This window comes from Malurus melanocephalus, unplaced genomic scaffold, assembly GCF_030028575.1.
Source record: "Malurus melanocephalus ecotype Western Australia unplaced genomic scaffold, MMel_1.1 scaffold_9, whole genome shotgun sequence".
NCBI lineage: Eukaryota > Metazoa > Chordata > Aves > Passeriformes > Maluridae > Malurus > Malurus melanocephalus.
In genome coordinates this window covers 4702921-4720525 of record NW_026623241.1, presented here as the reverse complement: position 1 = coordinate 4720525, position 17605 = coordinate 4702921, and the positions used below count along the sequence as shown (strand labels likewise).

General features: G+C 39.6%; 2 protein-coding genes across 6 annotated transcripts in view; one reads left to right on the top strand and one right to left on the bottom strand.

Annotated features, from left to right (window-relative positions):
* Positions 1-11469: 11469 nt before the first annotated feature.
* On the bottom strand, positions 11470-14487 carry TIGD4 (tigger transposable element derived 4). Its single transcript, XM_057376235.1, has one exon. It carries the CDS (start codon positions 14482-14484, stop codon positions 12742-12744), a length of 1743 nt encoding a protein of 580 aa, XP_057232218.1. The 5' UTR covers positions 14485-14487; the 3' UTR covers positions 11470-12741.
* A 150-nt stretch (positions 14488-14637) lies between these two features.
* Positions 14638-17605, top strand: part of ARFIP1 (ADP ribosylation factor interacting protein 1) — a 39869-nt gene continuing 36901 nt past the window's right edge. For 3 of the 5 annotated variants that reach the window (XM_057376276.1, XM_057376262.1, XM_057376249.1), the window contains exon 1: positions 14644-14702. The gene's annotated coding sequence lies outside the window, so the exon portion shown is untranslated. Of the gene's footprint in view, positions 14703-17605 lie in introns of all 5 variants that reach the window. The other 2 variants (XM_057376256.1, XM_057376269.1) reach the window with 2 other exon arrangements.

Below are 17605 nucleotides of genomic sequence, written 5' to 3'. Positions count from 1 at the left end.
TATCTAAGTTTCCTTTAACAAAATTTAAAAAAAAAATGGGTTCAAAGAGAGACTTCTAAGATTGAAAAWCTCTGAAATGGAAAAGGCCACAGGATGCATTGAAAGCACTGGCAGATTTACATGAACGTGTAGCTGGACATTCATTTCTGCTCATTTTTGGGAAAGTGGTACATGGATTAGGTATTTTACACATGCCAAAAGATTCCTAAGTTATTTTTGACTTGTATAAAATCCTCAGATAGATGATGCCTCCATTCTATTGTAGAACTGACTGTGATTTGAAACATGTGTCCTTCTGCTTTCCCAAAGACAAAATCCACAGCTGAAACTGCACTTCAAAAGGACAGCATCTGGTCAGCAAAGTCATCTTRTTGTTTGACCACTAGAGAAACACAGTTACTAGTGGGATGTGGGTGGTCCAAGCAGAGCTTTCCTCTAGCCTGTTCAGGGGTTTACCCATAAAATYCTCCACCCACAATCCTCCATGGCTCCTATCCTTGAAATTTAGGTGGGACTCCATGAGGTCCATCTTTGTCTCCATGCAGGCTGAATAAATGTGGGATGAACACCCCAAAGTACAACTTTAAGGTCTGTTTTTCAGAAAACCCTGCACTTATCCAGCTTCACATTCCTTTTGGTAGCTAAATAATAAGTGTTTTGTCCTAAATTTGCAGCTTGAGAGTGCTCCTGTGCTCCAACAGTGGCCACACCCTTTTCTTCCTCCTAAACTGTTTTAACATGGAAAACCTAGGTATTTGGGACAGGATGCTGTGCCCCACTTATTTTTTAAACTGTGCAGAGCACCCTCATGAGACATGAAGCCATGGGTATCTCGGACAAGCAGCCAAGTCCTAAGCAGCGCAATTTTGAGAATCGAAATTTCAGGCACTTTTATTCATTCTAACATATCACTACCATAAGAGAAATTCACAATTTATTAACTTTTTATATTTTATTCTTTCAAGGCCACTGCTGGAATTAAACTGAAATAAAAACCATTCAGCTTGGGTGACCTTCCTGACCTTTTATTTATGAATAAATCAGGGTTTCGCTTCTTTGCRGAACAGCGCAGGGATTTAGTACATAAAGTTTTCTCTCATTCTTTAAAAGTAATTATGTACATTTGTGTCATGTTAGGGTTTAAGCTTGAATTAGAGACTGAAATTATATAAATAGAAATATACATTTTCTGCAGGGTTGTAATGTAACCCAAACTTGTATTAAGTGTACAGTTGATATAACCAATCCAARTCCTAATTAAAGGAATAAATGGGTCATTTGGCACTGCAACTCAGTCAGGGGTTGAGGAACTCATTGGACCAGAAGTGGACCCCAAATGTAGAGCCATGGAATAAGCTAGAAAGAATGAATTTGCTTGAGATGCCTCACAGAGGGATGCAAGTGTGTTCAAAAGCCTGTTCAGAACAGGAGCTGACTCCGGAGTCTCCAGTATCGGGAATAAAGCTGTTTTGTACAGAATGGGCTGTGCAGGCACAGGAGGGGAGCAGACCTCACAGTACACACAGATACACAGCAGACAATGCAACTGTAATGCTAAAAGGAGTATCTGTGCAATTTGGTAAAACACTTCAGAGAATGGGAATTCTCTGTGGCTGCTCCTGGAAGCGAGAAAGGAAACATAACCTGGGTGTCCCACCAAGGGTCAGAGCCTTGYCTGGTCACAGGCTTTCAAGTGCCACCTCACCTATAGATGCACAGTCAGCAACTTAAATGGGGAAAAAGCTGTGAGGTGGTGAGCTTTTACCTGAAATAGTGCTATGTGTCTTGYATGGAGGTGCCTACTCAGGARTTGTCACTTCCAAGTCAATGCTGGSTTAAGATCTGGYRTGAGAAAACCCACAGTGCTCTATAGAAATTGAAACATTTCTCTTAAAGAGGTAGCAARAAGTGAGATTGATGAAGTAAAGGTTTGAAAACCAAACAAATCTGTCTTGGGTGCAATTATTGGGGAGTTTAGTAAAATGAAGAGCGGAGAGACAAGTTATTTGAGGGAAAGTAAACTAGGTTTTTTAAAATAATCTTTGCTTTCATTTCTACGGCGCTTCAGCTGGCTGTCTGAAGGTATTTTCTCAGCTGTGAACAATTCATAAAGAGAGTAAAATCTGAAAAGCACATTCCTTCAGTAATACTAGACCATAAAAAAAMCAGACCAGCACATCCAAACTGTAATGTGAGCACTAAGATTTTTCCGGCCACACCTAATGCATCTGAAGATAATCTTTGATGTCCTAAAATAATGCTGCTTAAATGTTACTTGATACTTTTTTGGGCTGTGGCAGCTCTCATTTGATCCTCCCATCTAGGTCTCTTTCTCTATTCTTGAATTAAATGTTCTCATCTTTTTCCTTTGCATATTTTCTCTGTAATTACTGAACTTTACTTCACAAATAGTTAATATAGAGTCCAGACTCTAAAGAAACATTAAAGACGAGCTTTTTTAAAGCTACTCAGATACCTAAAGATTCAAATAAGCACTAACTACTTTTAAGAATATGGATATCTGATCCGGGGCAAATTTTGTTCCTAGATGATTTAAAAAAATTATTTTCCATGGTTTGTCATTTAAATACCTTTAAAGGACCTAACTAATCCAAGTTCTCAGTTCTAGTGTAGAGTTATGAGCCAATGTTTAAAATCATGGAAGCAGCCTCCAGTCCTGTCACTGTCCAGCTCTGCAGAATTTGAGGACATATTCAAGCATATAATTAGTCTCAGTGGAATTAAAGAAAAAGCTTTAAACCAGACAGATATTAAAGGAAAGAAGTGTGATCGTTTGCAGAGAGACTGTATTTATAATGTGTATGCAAGTGGGAGGCTAAATTAAGGCTGTTTGGATGGAGCTCAGTCTGCATTTTGACCATGTGCCTTTTTTAACTTCAGGCTCCTGTATCAGAATGTGTTGGTTCTCCTGAAGGCACTTCGTTTGCTCCCCTATGCCCCTGGAAATTAGGACTGAAGCAAAGAAGGACAGCTRAATATTTGAAAGGAATCACATTTTTGAAACACATCTATGTTTTAAAAATACACAATTAAAGCATTTTCTGTATGGTACTACATTGTTAATACTGGTTTGATTATCACAGATGCTAACATGTGATACATCCCTTTGTGAGGKTGATTGTATTAAACCCATATATTGCTAACTCAACAAGTTTTCAACAGCCTTTTCAATGCCAAGAAGACTCTTTCAGAAATTGTGCACTTTTGTCTAGAATCTGAAATCAGACACCATGCTGAAACCTGGAAAATCATGTATATGTACCCTCATTTTCAAATRGCAATCTGAGTAGTGTCTTGCCTACAATTCTTATTTCTCTGAAAACAGTATCCTGTCCCAAGAAAGGGTGTATTTAATCACTGACCAGGTCTTCATATAGATGATTTTTGGTGATACTCATCAAAAATGCCATCAGTTACAACCCAGGGAGGGATATGCTGGGGGGATTTGTGGCAGAAAGCATTGCTTATCAACACCCTGWGTTTAAATCTTTCAGTTCAGTATAGCTGATTGTAATGCTGCAGGATTAACTGAAAAAAACCCTTACACTTTGCCCTCTGTTTGAATCTGGTATGGGGGAAAATGCTTTTCAGCGAGCTGGGTTGGATGTACTGTAGCACATTTTCAGGTGGATCCATGTTTTGACCACAATCTGTGATGGCAGTACAGGATGGCATTCACTCTGTGCCACTGAAACATACTTCAGTGCATACTTCAGCCCAGTTACACATCCTAATAGCAGGACACAGACTGATACCCCTTAACTCCTATGGCTCCTTTTCTGTGCATTTGTCTGTGCCACAGTCACACCCTTGTGCCAAAGTATAAGTGCATCAAGTGTGGTCTGAAGTAAAAAATCACAGTTCTGACAGGCTGCTGCCTTGTCTGGAGCTTGATCTTCTGTCAGAAGGTACAGGTTTTATACTTAGGTGTACCCTAAGCACGAGGCAAGCAGTACTAAAATTCTGTGAGAACTGGCATTCATCCAGGCAGCAAGAGYAAAAGAGGTCAATCCTAACTAATGGCTGCTAATGAAACCTCTGATGGAAAGATTTGTAGATATGATCCTATAGGAAATAGAAGCTTCCTGGAAGTGAATGTATAATTSCTCTCTTAATCCATTTTGTTTCCGAGTACTCAATTGTGAAGCTTTATGTCTTCTACCATGTCTGCAAAGGTCAATCCACACCTAGCCTGAGTCTACACCCTTCTTGAATGTCAATAAGGGCAGATCTCAGCATGGTTTAAATTCTTATGATTGTATCTCCACACAGAGAAACAGGGAGTTCATTTCAGGTTCACAACTCATTCTTTTCCCATTAGAGCTGGAAATGCTTTTAGAGAATGAAAGTATCTGGTACTCAAAAAAGCCCCCAAACCCAAAAAATATACCTGCCAAATATAGGTGCTGTATTTAAAACCTGTAAATCAGGAGGGTGGWTGGCACAGAACTATCCCAGGTTTCCAAACTGGGGAACTGATCGGATCAGGCAGCAAGCTGGCAGGGAATTTTTAATTTCTGAGGAGCTGGAATGGCAGACAGGAAGAAGAGAACAGGATGAATGATTAAAAGCAAACCAGTACCTGCATTACTGCTTTTGGAAGATGTAATCTCACAAATATGTGCCTTGCCTGAGGAATCAGCACCCTGGTAAGAGGCTGGCTCAGCCCACTTGAGAAGCAGAGCAGCAGTAAAACCTCCTGCTGGCTGGATCCTGGGGGCTGTTTTCCACATGTTGCAAAATTTCTTCCTAGTCCTTGCAGGCCATTATGCTGGTGAGCACTTGCAGAGTTCCCCCTGAAGAACACTGTTCAAAATTATCACCTTTGTGAGGCCACACCAGTGAAAGCCACTGGGTTCTCCCTCTGTGAGATGAGGTGAGAGGATGAAGAAACMCGAAGGAAGTTTTAAATTTATAAAGCTACCTAATTCCCATTCCAAATAATCCCTTAATAAGATTACATTAATATAAATTTCATAAAATCTCATTGTCTAGGATGCTATCTGCCAGCCCAATATTAGTCCCCAACACATCTTCACTGCAGATGCAGACATTTCACAAGGAATGCAGGCTTGGAGTTGCAYACGTGCATTATGGCTGGGTACAGATAATGTGTAGATATTGTTAGGGAATGATCAAGTTATTTTACTAAAGCTATTTAACCATGAATATTTAAGATGAAATTGCAAGTTGATTTCTAGCCACCCAAAAATTAAGTTTRCCAAATGCTCTCCTGTTAGCTGTAGTGGGCAAGTTCCTGGCAACAGATTAGATTTTGACAAAGCTTTGAATGTGTTGTAAGATATAGGGTACCTAAATCTACATGGGATGAATGAAGGTCAGATGAGAGGAGGACACAAAAAATTGACAAGTTTTATTCCACATTTACTTCAGTTTTACGTTTTCCAGTTTGGGTTTCTGTTGCCAGTTTCTACATGCTGCAAGGGTACAAAGAACAACATTGCCAACTCGGTAAAAAATTATCAAACCCTAAATCTGTTTTTGTTCCTGAGAGAATTTCTGTTGCTTTTTGAAAAAAATTGGGATAGTAATAGGACATGTAGGGGAAGCCCTTCTGATGGGGTGTTTGACTATTCTGTGTATTCATTCAACAAGCAGAGCCAAGAGCCTGTAGCTCTGTTTGCCTGTACTTGCATTTCTGTCTTGCTGTTTCATGTCTGCAGCAYTTGCCTTATGCTCTCCTCCTTCTCTGCGGACATTCACTGCATAATGCACTGAGTCTGGTCACCCTCAGCTCTCACAAGGAATTAAGGGTTTGTCTCTACTAGAATTTGAATTGTAATGTTTGTCTGTGCCATGTGTTGAGTATACATGTAACACTTATAGCCACTTTTTCTCAGAGCAGTAAAACTGATATCCATTGAGCCARCTTTTCAAAAATAGTTTAGCAGTTGTTGGTACATAGTAAGTATCTCTAATTCAGGTCCCAAGTTCATATTACAAAGTGTCTCTTAGTTAACCTCTGAAAAGCTAAGTCAATTTTCAAGCTCATCTGACTCATGCTGCAACCTCTAGGCTCCACAGAAACACTTCTTACAGGGAAATGCTGTTTCAGCCTTGCCTTTCTCTAGACAAATGTCTATTCGCTACTGAATGTCGATGAACCCTGGGCAGGGCAGTGACAGTTTACACTGATCGTGTGGCATTAACTCTGGGGGGAAAAACCCAACTTGAGTCAATTTTCAAGGGGAGCTGRATCATGGGGGGCCATTTCTTGCCCTCCAAAATTCAGAGAACTTGTGGTGTTACCTCTCAYAACAATTTCTGAGAGCTAATTTATATATGGATATGGACTTAAACAGGAATCTGGATATTGATTTTGAATAAAAAGTTCTGTTTAACCTGACTTACAAGCTCTCCTTGAGTTCCTATGGGGAATCTGTAGGAAAAAAGACCAGGACGTAGCCTTTTAACTCCTCCYTTTTTTATGATCTCAGGCCATATGGACTGGCTACGAAGCAGAACAGGGCACAAATATCTGATGTCTCACAAACAGCTATTAAAATAGCAAAGAGCAAAGATAAACAGCAAAAGATATCGATTCAAATAAWAAAAAAAAAAACCTTGATAGAAATTAGCTAAGGTCTGAGCTGGCTTTCAATCTGACTTTTTAATGCAGCATTGTAACACAATAAGCTRTGTAAGCAAACAGTCCCAGACTCCATCTTTGTGCAGGTTTTGTTTGCGGGTTTATTTTTTACAAACTTAAAAAAAATGAATAAAATTCATGCTGGTCATCAGGAGTGCAAAAGAAATGTTCAAACAAAGGAAAGAATTGAAACCACTAAGAAAAAGGGATGGGAAAAAATAAAATGCAGAGGCAAATTTAGAGAAGATAACATACTTTTAATCTTTCAATCATTACATAATCTTTGATGTAAGAATATCATGGAGACATGCCAAGTAAGAAAGAAAGTAAAAAAGCTGGTTGTCTCCAGAAAGAGTTAAGTATTGGTTTTTGGAGGAGAGAACTGGACATGAAATCATAGAAAGGAGGAAAAGGGAATTTGAAATGTAGTTTAAATATTGGTTGGGGCCCGTAAAAGAGGAGAGAAGAAAGATCCAAAGAACCAAGGGTAGGGATATGCTATTTGGAAATGGAAATGTAAAAGTGAAGTGTGACAAGGATGCTATGCATCCTTGATAGGGATAAGAGAAGAAAGAGAAATAGGAGCAGTTTAAACAAAGATACTAAATGTCAAATCGAGAATTTCAAAAGAACAGATCAGAGCAGACCACTGACAAAAAGAGAAAATTGAGACACCTGAAAGGAGAGAGAGATTTTGTGTTTTGTTACCTGTTCTCTCAGACATCCTGGGACACTGCTGGAAAAAGCACTGCTCAGCCTCCTCTACAAAAGGAAAAGTCAAAAAGAAACAAGGACGTACTAAATGTTCTCAGCTAAATGAAGCAAGGATTTGGGAAAGCCACTAAATACAGCAATGGAGAAATTAGGGCCTGAGATCATGATGATGTGTACCAAGAGGGTGATACTGGCTGACACATGAGATGAGTCAAAAATATCACCTGCAAAAGATAATATTAGAAATAGGGAGAGTTAGGAAGAAAACAGCTTGCCAGAAGGTTGGGACAACAATCCTAACACTAATGTTAGAATTTTTCAGGATATCAGTGAGTATAAAATGATAAGGGCAATGGATGGAAAAAAAGGTGGAAGGGGAAAGAAATAGAATTCTGAATAGCAAAGTATCATATTGCATAATATAAACAGGTTAGGAGATGGCACCAATGCTGCTAGACAAAAAGCAGTGCTTTCATTAGGTTGTCTCCTTACATGCATGATACAGTGGCAGCCCWGAGTACCTCTCTCAAGAGAAGTGGATGATTTCAGATGAGAAATCCAACAACTAGTTATCACATGTGGAAGTGATTCTTGAATAGCAAGTGTTTTGTAAGWACTTTTGCTAAGCAAGAACTTCTCCTTGCTACTGAGCAGAGGCCAGGAAAGCTGAGACATCTTATTGCCCTCCTCAGCAATCCTGGGTCCCGCAGTCTTCAAACAATAAACCATGAAATCTTTCTTTTGGCATTTGGGGTGAGGTTGCACCATCCCATCGGACCACAGCTTTCTCAGACAGATGAGTCACGGCCTCAGTGATTACAGCCAAGTGCCGGCACAGCACACAAAGCAACAGAGGCGGGGAAGGGGAGGATGCAAACCAGCTCTGGAGCTCACCTGCCCCGTGACACAGCCACCCACCTGTGGCAATCTCATGGATTGGAGCTATCTGTGCAGGGACGGGAGTGACCTGTTCCCCTTGGTGCTATTCATGCACAAGCCTGGAATCTTGTGACAAAGGCAAGRTGATGTGAAAACTTAGGAAGAACATGACTTTCAGCTGAAATATCGTAAAACACAGAAAGCCATTTTAAAAATTGTCAAAAATACAGCATCTTCTCACTCAACAGACTTGGTAATTCAGTGTGCTATTTGTTCACTTTACTGATCACAGAAATTTGCAATTTACACTTTTCCATTCTTCTCAAAGAACAGAAGTGACACAGCTAAAGTTGGCAAGACACTACTGGCTTCCACCAGTCTGCTCTAACCCCCCCAGTCTGCTCTAAGATGTTGTTGCAGTTAAACAACTACAGTGGAAAGGAGAAAATACAGCTCAAATGAAGTAACTGTGCTAGCAAGAAGGGAATTGAGTTACACCGGAATTCCTGTTTCTAAAAACCAATAATGTGGTTATAACACAGTACAGTTATATCAGGAAAAGGGAATCACATGTCTACACCACACAGCTTTACCAGCATAAAGGCTGTGTAAGAACAGGCTGTCAGACATGAAGTTGTTATATTTTAATTTGCAAAGATTTTTTTTCCTGTTGTTAATGAATGTATTGACAGAAGTATGCTGTCACTCATCTCATTGGAAAAATTTCAGTTGGATTTGTTTGCTTAACTGACTGGGCTTGGTACTGATTTTCAAGGAAGGATCCCCAAACTAGGCATATTAAAACATCTAGATACAAATACTGACTTCCTCATATAAATATGAAAACTCTCTGGCCACAGCAGCATTCAGTTCCCAATCAGAACTTCCAAAACCTTCCTCTAACAAATGCCTCCCAAAAATATGAAGCACCAGCTTTTATTGATATTAAATGAATAAAATAATATGAAACACTGTCATTACATCCCATGGTTGCCCAATCATCACATATTTTAGTCAAGTCTTGAGTAGGCCAATATTACTCTACCATTTCAATAAACACAACCACCAAAAAAATCTTGAAAGCATTTTACTAATACTTTAATGTTATAATTTAATTWAAATTTACAAAAATATTGCACATAAAATTCAAAATTACTTAAGATTCTGTGTGTTTGAAGGTATTATTCTCAAGATGTGCATAATATTGTGAAACCATTGACTCATTTACTCCCTCAATGGCTTAGCTATCAAAATGTCACAAATCTTGGATATACAGGCAGACATGGATTGCTCTCCTAAGAATCCCTGACTACCTCCTCTTTTCCATTTTTGCCTAAGGGTGCAAAAAGTTATTTCCTTTTGCCATTAGGGGTGAGCAATCTTCCTTTCAGTGACAGTTTTAAAAGAAGATGTAGTTTTATAGACCTGAAAGGTATCCACAACTGCACACATAATAACDCACACAGCAAAAAATCAGTGTAATATTTCTTACAGTTTTCAAATACATATGCATTTTCATATAGCATACATAATTTTACATATTGCTTGTCTCAAGAATCTGAAAACACTTTTGATTACATTGAACATACCTTGCAAGTATTTTTTTTTCTATTTTGGCCTTGTCTAGAAGTCAGTTATATTTTTAAAACTTCCTATTTTCAGTTCCCACTTCTAGAAGTCACTTTTGGGTTACTGAAAGCAACCTCACTGACTTGACACTGAAGAACATAATCACTACCTAACCATAGCATGACATAGAAAAGCTAGCTACAGAAAAAAGAACATAGTTGTCTATACTAATATTAAAATATTAAAGCAGATTACAGCCTTAGTTACCTGCCTTTTGTAGAAAAGGTTCTTAATTTTAAATGTGGTGCAATCTAAAGCCATACTGTCCCTCTCTCCCCAAAAGATACCACCCCAGATGTAAAAAGCCAGAGTCCTGGTGGTTTACCCAGACAATGTAAAGAAATCGTCAGCTCAAACTGTGTACAGAGGCTAAACTGACAAACATTTACACAGCACACCACTTCCTTTTTCACTGTTAGCATTTCAGATCTGGGAGTCTGCATGTCCCCGTGACAAACACTTGAAACAGCGAATGGATTTCACATTCTTTCACTATAAATGTGACCAAAATCCAAGCTAGGAGAAATATTTGGGCTCCTAAATAATTTCGAAAGCAATAGTGTTAGAATATAAAGTGTCTGACTCAGAGAACCAGTTTCAGTGAGTGCATTTTAGCTTGGTTTCTCAGAATGAACCAGGAGGCTAGGAAAAAGTCATGTATTCTCTAAAGATACAGGATTTTGACAGGCTGTATGTTTTTGAAAGCAAGTTCCACAACTCACCTTCAAACTTCAGGCCAAATTAGTAAATCTTTCCTGTCGTTTTCATGAGGGAGTATGACAACAYTCAGTAATTCACTTCCTTCCCTTCCAGCTAACAGCGTTATTTCCCRTCTCCTGATTTTCTAAACCTCTTTTTGCAAAAACTACACTTGCAGAGTGAACCCTTGTTTAACCRGGATTTTCTGCTTACATATGCAAGTATTTCTCATTCAGATCCAACACTTTCACACCCTGAATTCTCTCAGAAGGAAACACAGAGTGTCTTTATGCAGAACCTGGGCCAGTGTGGGCCACATCRAGTCAAATCATAACAGATTACACATTTATTATATGGATAAGAGAAACTTTCCCCTCAACTTCCTTTCAGCAGGACAAGCTGTTGCAAAGAAATAGATCTTCAGTCAAAAGATTACTATAGGAAAGTTATCTACAGATCTCTGTGGGATTTATATGAACTTCAAATAAGATTAGCCAAAATAGAAAGTACTTTTCATAAGCTTGTTCTAAAGTATTTAAGCTGGCAAAATGAGACATGGATTATTAATTTAAAAGACTTTGCATCTATATTTTAAAATAATGACTATCTAGGAGAGATAATTCTGAGGAGTACCTTTATTACAGGATCTGTGGATCTCCATGTAGGACTTCATTTATTGGGATTTCAACAGAAATTTCTCATTTATTCAGAATATCCTTTGGATGGAATTGATATTAGATATTTCATAACAAAACCCAGAAGTTTGTGGGGTTTTTTTGGTCATATTTCTAGCAAAACTTTCATACAGTCATAAGCATTTTCTCACCAAATTACCCTAATATTTTCACCATATTCCAACAATTTGATACATTTTCTGAAATTATTTCATAAATGGATAAACTTTCCTACAGAAAAAAAAAACGAGTAAACAATGCTTTAGCCAAACTACTTATTTAAAACTGAAGAGTCACATGAGATTTTTTTCTCATGGTTTAATTATAGGCATAATAGATTCTTTATTAGASAGGCTTTCTAAAGGGTGTCCATAAAATATTTTCTTCTTCCTCTAAATTAGAAAAATTATTATCTCTAACTTTTGAGAAAAATTTAARTTGATACATATGGAAAAGATTTAAACCAGATTCTGAAAAAAGCCACAAGGTCATATACACTGTGGATTTTGGCTCTGACATGATTACGTTGTTTGAAATGTTTGAAAACATGTAAATGTACTGTGATTTACATTACTCCACACTGCAATCATGCAAACGGCACTTTTATTAGTGGGACTTGTAAAAACCACATTAGTACATTGAATCCTAGAGCAAAACTTCCAAGTATTGAAAATAAAACAAATGCTCAGTGAGGTTTTTAGTGAAGATTYGGATTTTTCATTTTTATTCTGAATTTACTGTAGAAATACATGGAGTTGCACAGAAGGACCTACAGCAAATCCATGCACAAAAAGGGCTGAAAGGCAGAGAATGACCTTCATTTTCACTTTTTCAAAGACTAAGTAAAGGTTTGTTTGTCTCCTGACTTTTAGATAAATGATTATGCCATTCAAGTGTATACACACTTGAGTAGCATTAAGAAAACAAAACACATCCAAAGCTGTGGTAACTTTCTGCTGTTCATCATCTGCTGCAAGAATAAATGATGGCCAGAACTCTTGATGAAGGATGAAAAATATTTATAAAATGCCTTACTTCTCAGAATTAAGGATGTATTTTCTGTGTTATTGAATTTAGTTTTTATGTATCAAATGCACCAAGGCGATAAATATTTACTACTCCACTGTCAAACATCAAAAACCACCAGTGAAATTATTGATGTGTAGAAGTGCTAGCCTCTTGTTGAAGAAAGAATTCCAAGTGATCAACAGTTTATCCTTAGTGCACCAAACTGCTCAAAAATTTTCTTTTGCCTCGACTCTATTTACTATAGATAGCATTTTAGGGGTTCAGCGTACTCCCTCTCTCCACCTCAAATATGTGTTATTTGCTCCTGATATTGTGGAAAATTTCAGTTCATAGCCCTTTTTCATAATTTTATTATGTACATCTAGGCACCTGGGCAAAACAACACCAGAGAACATTTCAGCAATGCTTGTTATTAAACTGCCTATCTTTTTTTGCTTATATAATTTCCTTTTTTCCAATTACATGCTTTCCCATTTGCTAAAATATTTATTCACATGTTCCACGTTGAATAAAATCCTCCAAATCAGCTAGAGAATCATAAAAAGAATCATCAGTGTCTTGAGTTCTGAGAAACTTTCGGAGGGTATCTAAAGCACTCAAAGCCTCATTTTYTGATGGTGAAGGCTGTTCAGCTCCCTGAAGTTGATCAACTTCATCCTTATCTTCATCACCAATAAATGTCTCAGCTATATGTGATGCACTTTCTTTGGCACACATCCTTTCATTGTTTGTGGGCACTTCATAAGTTACCAAGCCATCATCTAGAGCTGCATATTCTTCCAAGGACAAACCTTCTGGAAACTCCACTCCAGCTGCCCGTGCGTGTGCAATCAAATCAAAATCACTTTCAACGTCATTGTTGTTTTCATTTGGCTCAGTTTCTAATTTGAGAGTGGCTCCATTGTAACTTTTTACAAGAGTCTGTGGTGTTACTTCCCTCCAGCACAGGCACAGCATTTCAATTGCATCAAGAATAGTCAGCATAAACTCTTTATTACTTTCTACACAGTCAACAAATCTCTTGATAAGACAGTGCCTGTATTTAACCTTCAGACTTCTGATAATCTTTTGTTTCATAGCTATACATGAAGAAGAGTCTGGAGGAAAGAACACTAATTTGACAGACTTCAGATTCTTTACTTCTGTGTGAGCTGGGACAGAATCAGCAAGAATGACCACTCGGCGCTGCTGTGCTTGAAATTTGTTGTCCAGTTTATGCATCCACTGTTCAAAGATCCCTGAAGTCATGCATGCCTTGTCATTTGCTTCATAATCCACTGGCAGTGATTTTGTATCTTTGAGAGAGCGTGTATTTTTGTGTTTTCCTATAACAAGCAGCGGGAGTTTCTCAGAGCCATCCATGTTTGTACCCACCACTATAGTGATCCTCTCTTTGCTTTGTTTACCTACGGAACAAGTTTCCCCTTTAAATGCAAAAGTGTTATGTGGTAACATCTGATACAACAACCCGGCCTCCTGTATATAAAACACATTTTTTGGCTGGTAWTCATTTAAATAATAAGGAAGCACATTTTGATACCAAAGAGTGTGAGCATCCACTGTAGTACCAGCAGCTGCTTCTGCAGGCTGAGCTCTGAAAACTAAACCATACCTCGACTTGAAACGATCGAGCCAGCCATTACTGCATTTAAAGTCACTGTGTCCAAGCTTCTGGGCAAAATCATTCGCCTTGAGGCGCAACATAGGGCCATTTACYGGCACATTCAAGCACTCTGCAACTCGGTACCACTTCATCAATGCCTCTTCCAGGTCGGCATGAAAAGCGGTCCTCAGTCTTTTCCTTTTAGGATCAAACCGTAAAGTTTCAAAGGCTTCCAAAACTTTCTCCTTATTCTTCATGATCGAAGACAGAGAATTCCTCTTGATGCCATACTTGGCTGCAATGTCCGCCTTTTTCTTGCCGCTCTCCACAGCGCTTATAATGTCAATTTTTTCCTCGATGGATATGCTTTTTTTCCTCCTCACTGAGGGCTCGGGCTCGGGCTCTGCCATGGTACCGAGCAGCGTCTCCCAGGCGCGCTCATCCCATCGGGGAGGCACGCTGCTGCTCCGCCGCTCCCCGGCTGCTTTCCCGGCTGCTTTCCCGGCTGCTTTCCCGGCTGCTTTCCCGGCCGGCAGCCCGAGCTCACGGGCACGGCTGTCGGCAGGGGCTGGAGCAGCCTCCCGGGCGGTGCTGGCGGTGGTTGCCATGGCTGCGACCATAGACATGACAGCCTAGAGAGGCCGCGGCCGCCGCCGCCGTCATCCCCTTTCCGGCCCGGCGCTTCCGGCTCCTGCTGCCACCGGAGAAGGAAGAAAATAAAGCTGGAGAGGGGCCGCCGGCGCCGCCCCGCCCGGCCGCCTCCTTGTCCCCTGCCCTCCCTCCGTCCTGCCCTTCCTTCCCCCGCAGCAGGACGCCCCCGGGGCCGCAGCGGCGCCGCCGGCAGGTGAGGGCCGGGCCGGGCCGGGTCGGGCCGGGGCAGGCGCTGGGCCCGGGTTCGGGGAGGGCCGGGCCGCGCCTCCCGTTCCGGCCCGTCCGACGTGTCACCCCGCGGGAGCGGCCGCCCCTTCCCGGGCTCCCCGGCTGCATCGGGAGTGCCCAGCGGAGCGGGGTCTGCCCGGCTCGTACGCCCCGCTCCGGGGCTGCTCGGCGGCCGGGCAGGGAGGGCAGCGCCTGAGGTCGGGAGTTTCCACGAGAGAGAAAGGGCAGCTGTGTGTTGGTGGAGGAAGAAAACTGTAAATGCTGTGTAAATTTTGTGCCCCTGGGACTTATTCCACACCCTGGCAATTAGTGTTTTAAGTGTGCCAATTTGTGTTTTGCTTACTGTTCTTTAAAGCATGGAAACGCTTTGGTGTTGTGTGACGAGCAGGTGTTGCGTGCGGTACTGTTTGCAAACTAGACGCAATTCTTCCAGTATTCCTTACAGTACTGCTCTATTAGGTTATTTTTAACTGAAACTCTCTAATAGCCTTTCATCTTGCGTAAAAGGCTTTGTGGGGGATCATTCTAAACATCCAGCCCAGGATGTAGTTTCAGTGTCYAACGTGTACTTTTTATGCTTGGTGGAAACGGAGTTATCACTTKGCAGTCAGTGGCTCTGTTACCTAAGAGTTGATTCTCTAGCAAAGATAACAGAAGGGTTCTTTTTGCAGGGCTGGAGAAGGATGTTATTTGATCAGTGCAGTTCCAAAACTTTCTGAATCGTGTTTATGTTTATGTATGTATGTATGTACACACACAGTTAAAATGCCAGGAATGAGAAACACAGAAGAGTGTTAGATTGGAAAAAACTGGAAGCTGAGGCAGTGTCCGGTTCAACGGCTTCTTTCTGTTTTGGTAGAAGTTAAAACCATATTAAGAGTCCATGGCTTAGCTAATCTGGAGACGAGCAGAGCATTAAAGCATTTAGGGCCAGGTTGACCTAGCAGGGAGTGTGAAAGTCAGCAGCAGCCCTGCGCTCCTCTCTGTCTCCATCCTGTCTTGTAACTCTCAAGCATAATTAGATCTTGCAAGTGGAGCAGCCAGGGAATCCAAGAACATTAAGAGGAAACTATGGTGTGAYTGCAGCAGGAAGTGTTTCACACAGTTCTTTACAGTCTCTTTKGAAAAGTGGTTGTTCTCTATCTTGACAAAAATTAGTGGAAGTGTTCTTAGAAACTGAAATTAAGAAAACATCTATAAAATGGTTATTTTTCCACCAGCACGGGGATTTTCTGCAGTGTTACAAAATTTTATATTCTTTATCTATGCACTTAAGTAATAAGACAACAGTAATGTGTGTAATAAACTCTGCTTTAGACACAAAATCTCTTGCTGTTGTTTTATTCGCAATTAATTTAAGAGAAAAGTAAGTAACAGAGTCAGTGCATCCTGCTTAGAAAAGCAAATCATATTTTTATGAATAAGCAAATAAGAATTCACCTTTTTATGGAAAGTACATAAGCATACTCTTATAACCACTACTTACAATGGGTTAAATGTCTCTGACATCTCTGTCCTAGGGGACGCTTGCTGTGTTGTTCATAAGTTCTTGCTTTGTTTTGCWTTTTACTTTGCCAATTGAAAAAGTGATAYATAAATCCCCAGTWGTTAAAAATCRTGTGATTTTATTTATGGTGAGCAAWACTTARAACTACTGAGGCTGTAATCCAATATGCCTTTAAGGTAGCTTCACCATGGGGGATGATTCTTAATCCATTCTGTGTCCTCTCCACTACTGTGACGCAGTATTTATGTGGATTTGTAGAATTGGTGTAGTGGGGAAGAAGAAAACCCAGAGGGTCAGGAGTGATATGGATGAGGTTTCATTTCTTATCAGAATATGGATCAAGCAKGTTTTTCCCAAGTAGAACCTCTTTGAGTTGCTCTAATTGCAGCTGATGTTAGCAAATGTCCTGGTGCACCAGTCAACTAATRTTCTAAAGTTGTGGCTGCTTTATTGAAGAAACAAACCAAGCCCTCAATAATGCAGAGTCCAAGCTGTACTGGGAATTAGCAGCCTCTTAYAGAGAGCAGACCTTTGTCTAGCACCTGCAAGAACTACAGAATTGCAAAATTCTGTATGCATTTCTGTAAGGGAGCCCTAAATATAATATAATATAATATAATATAATATAATATAATATAATATAATATAATATAATATAATATAATATAATATAATATAATTATATATAGATATGTAGATGCCATGATTACCACAATTTCACATGAGCATCTTCTGAATCTCAGTGAAGGTGTAGAAAGTTTTCATCTTTGCATCCAGTATTTGATATTTGCCCCCCTATTTTTTTTTCTGTAGAAGCAGTAATCAGGAAATTCGGTAGTTAAATTAGAATGTGCAGTTGAGCTTTTTATGAAAGCCACCTTTGATCTACATTATTTTCCCCTTCTCATGTTCTGAAGTTGATCATTGCCATCCTACAGAGCTGTGTTGAAAGTGTTGTTACTACTTGTAGTAAAAGAATAATGTACAAAAGATTGGTCATGGACGAGTGTTGTAACAAAAATGGTGAATTCATTTGGATTTGAAAAAAAATTAATTACCAGCCTTTATGCAGTGTCTTCTACATGGATTTTTGAGATGATTCTTGCCTCTAGATTAGATTATTACAAGTTCTTGAATCTATCAAAAATATTTTTGCTTATAGCATTTAATAGTTTAAAATAGTGTTAGTGTGGTACATCTCTTTGTATGTGATGTACAAATGCAGCTCCAGGAATACTGATGTGGTAGAAGTGAAGAACAGATTGTCTTAATGAAGACTGCACTACAAGATGAATTTAGCTTTTTTTTTTTTTTTTTTTTTTTTAACCAGAAGAGCAAGGAAATCACACTTATTCTGCTAT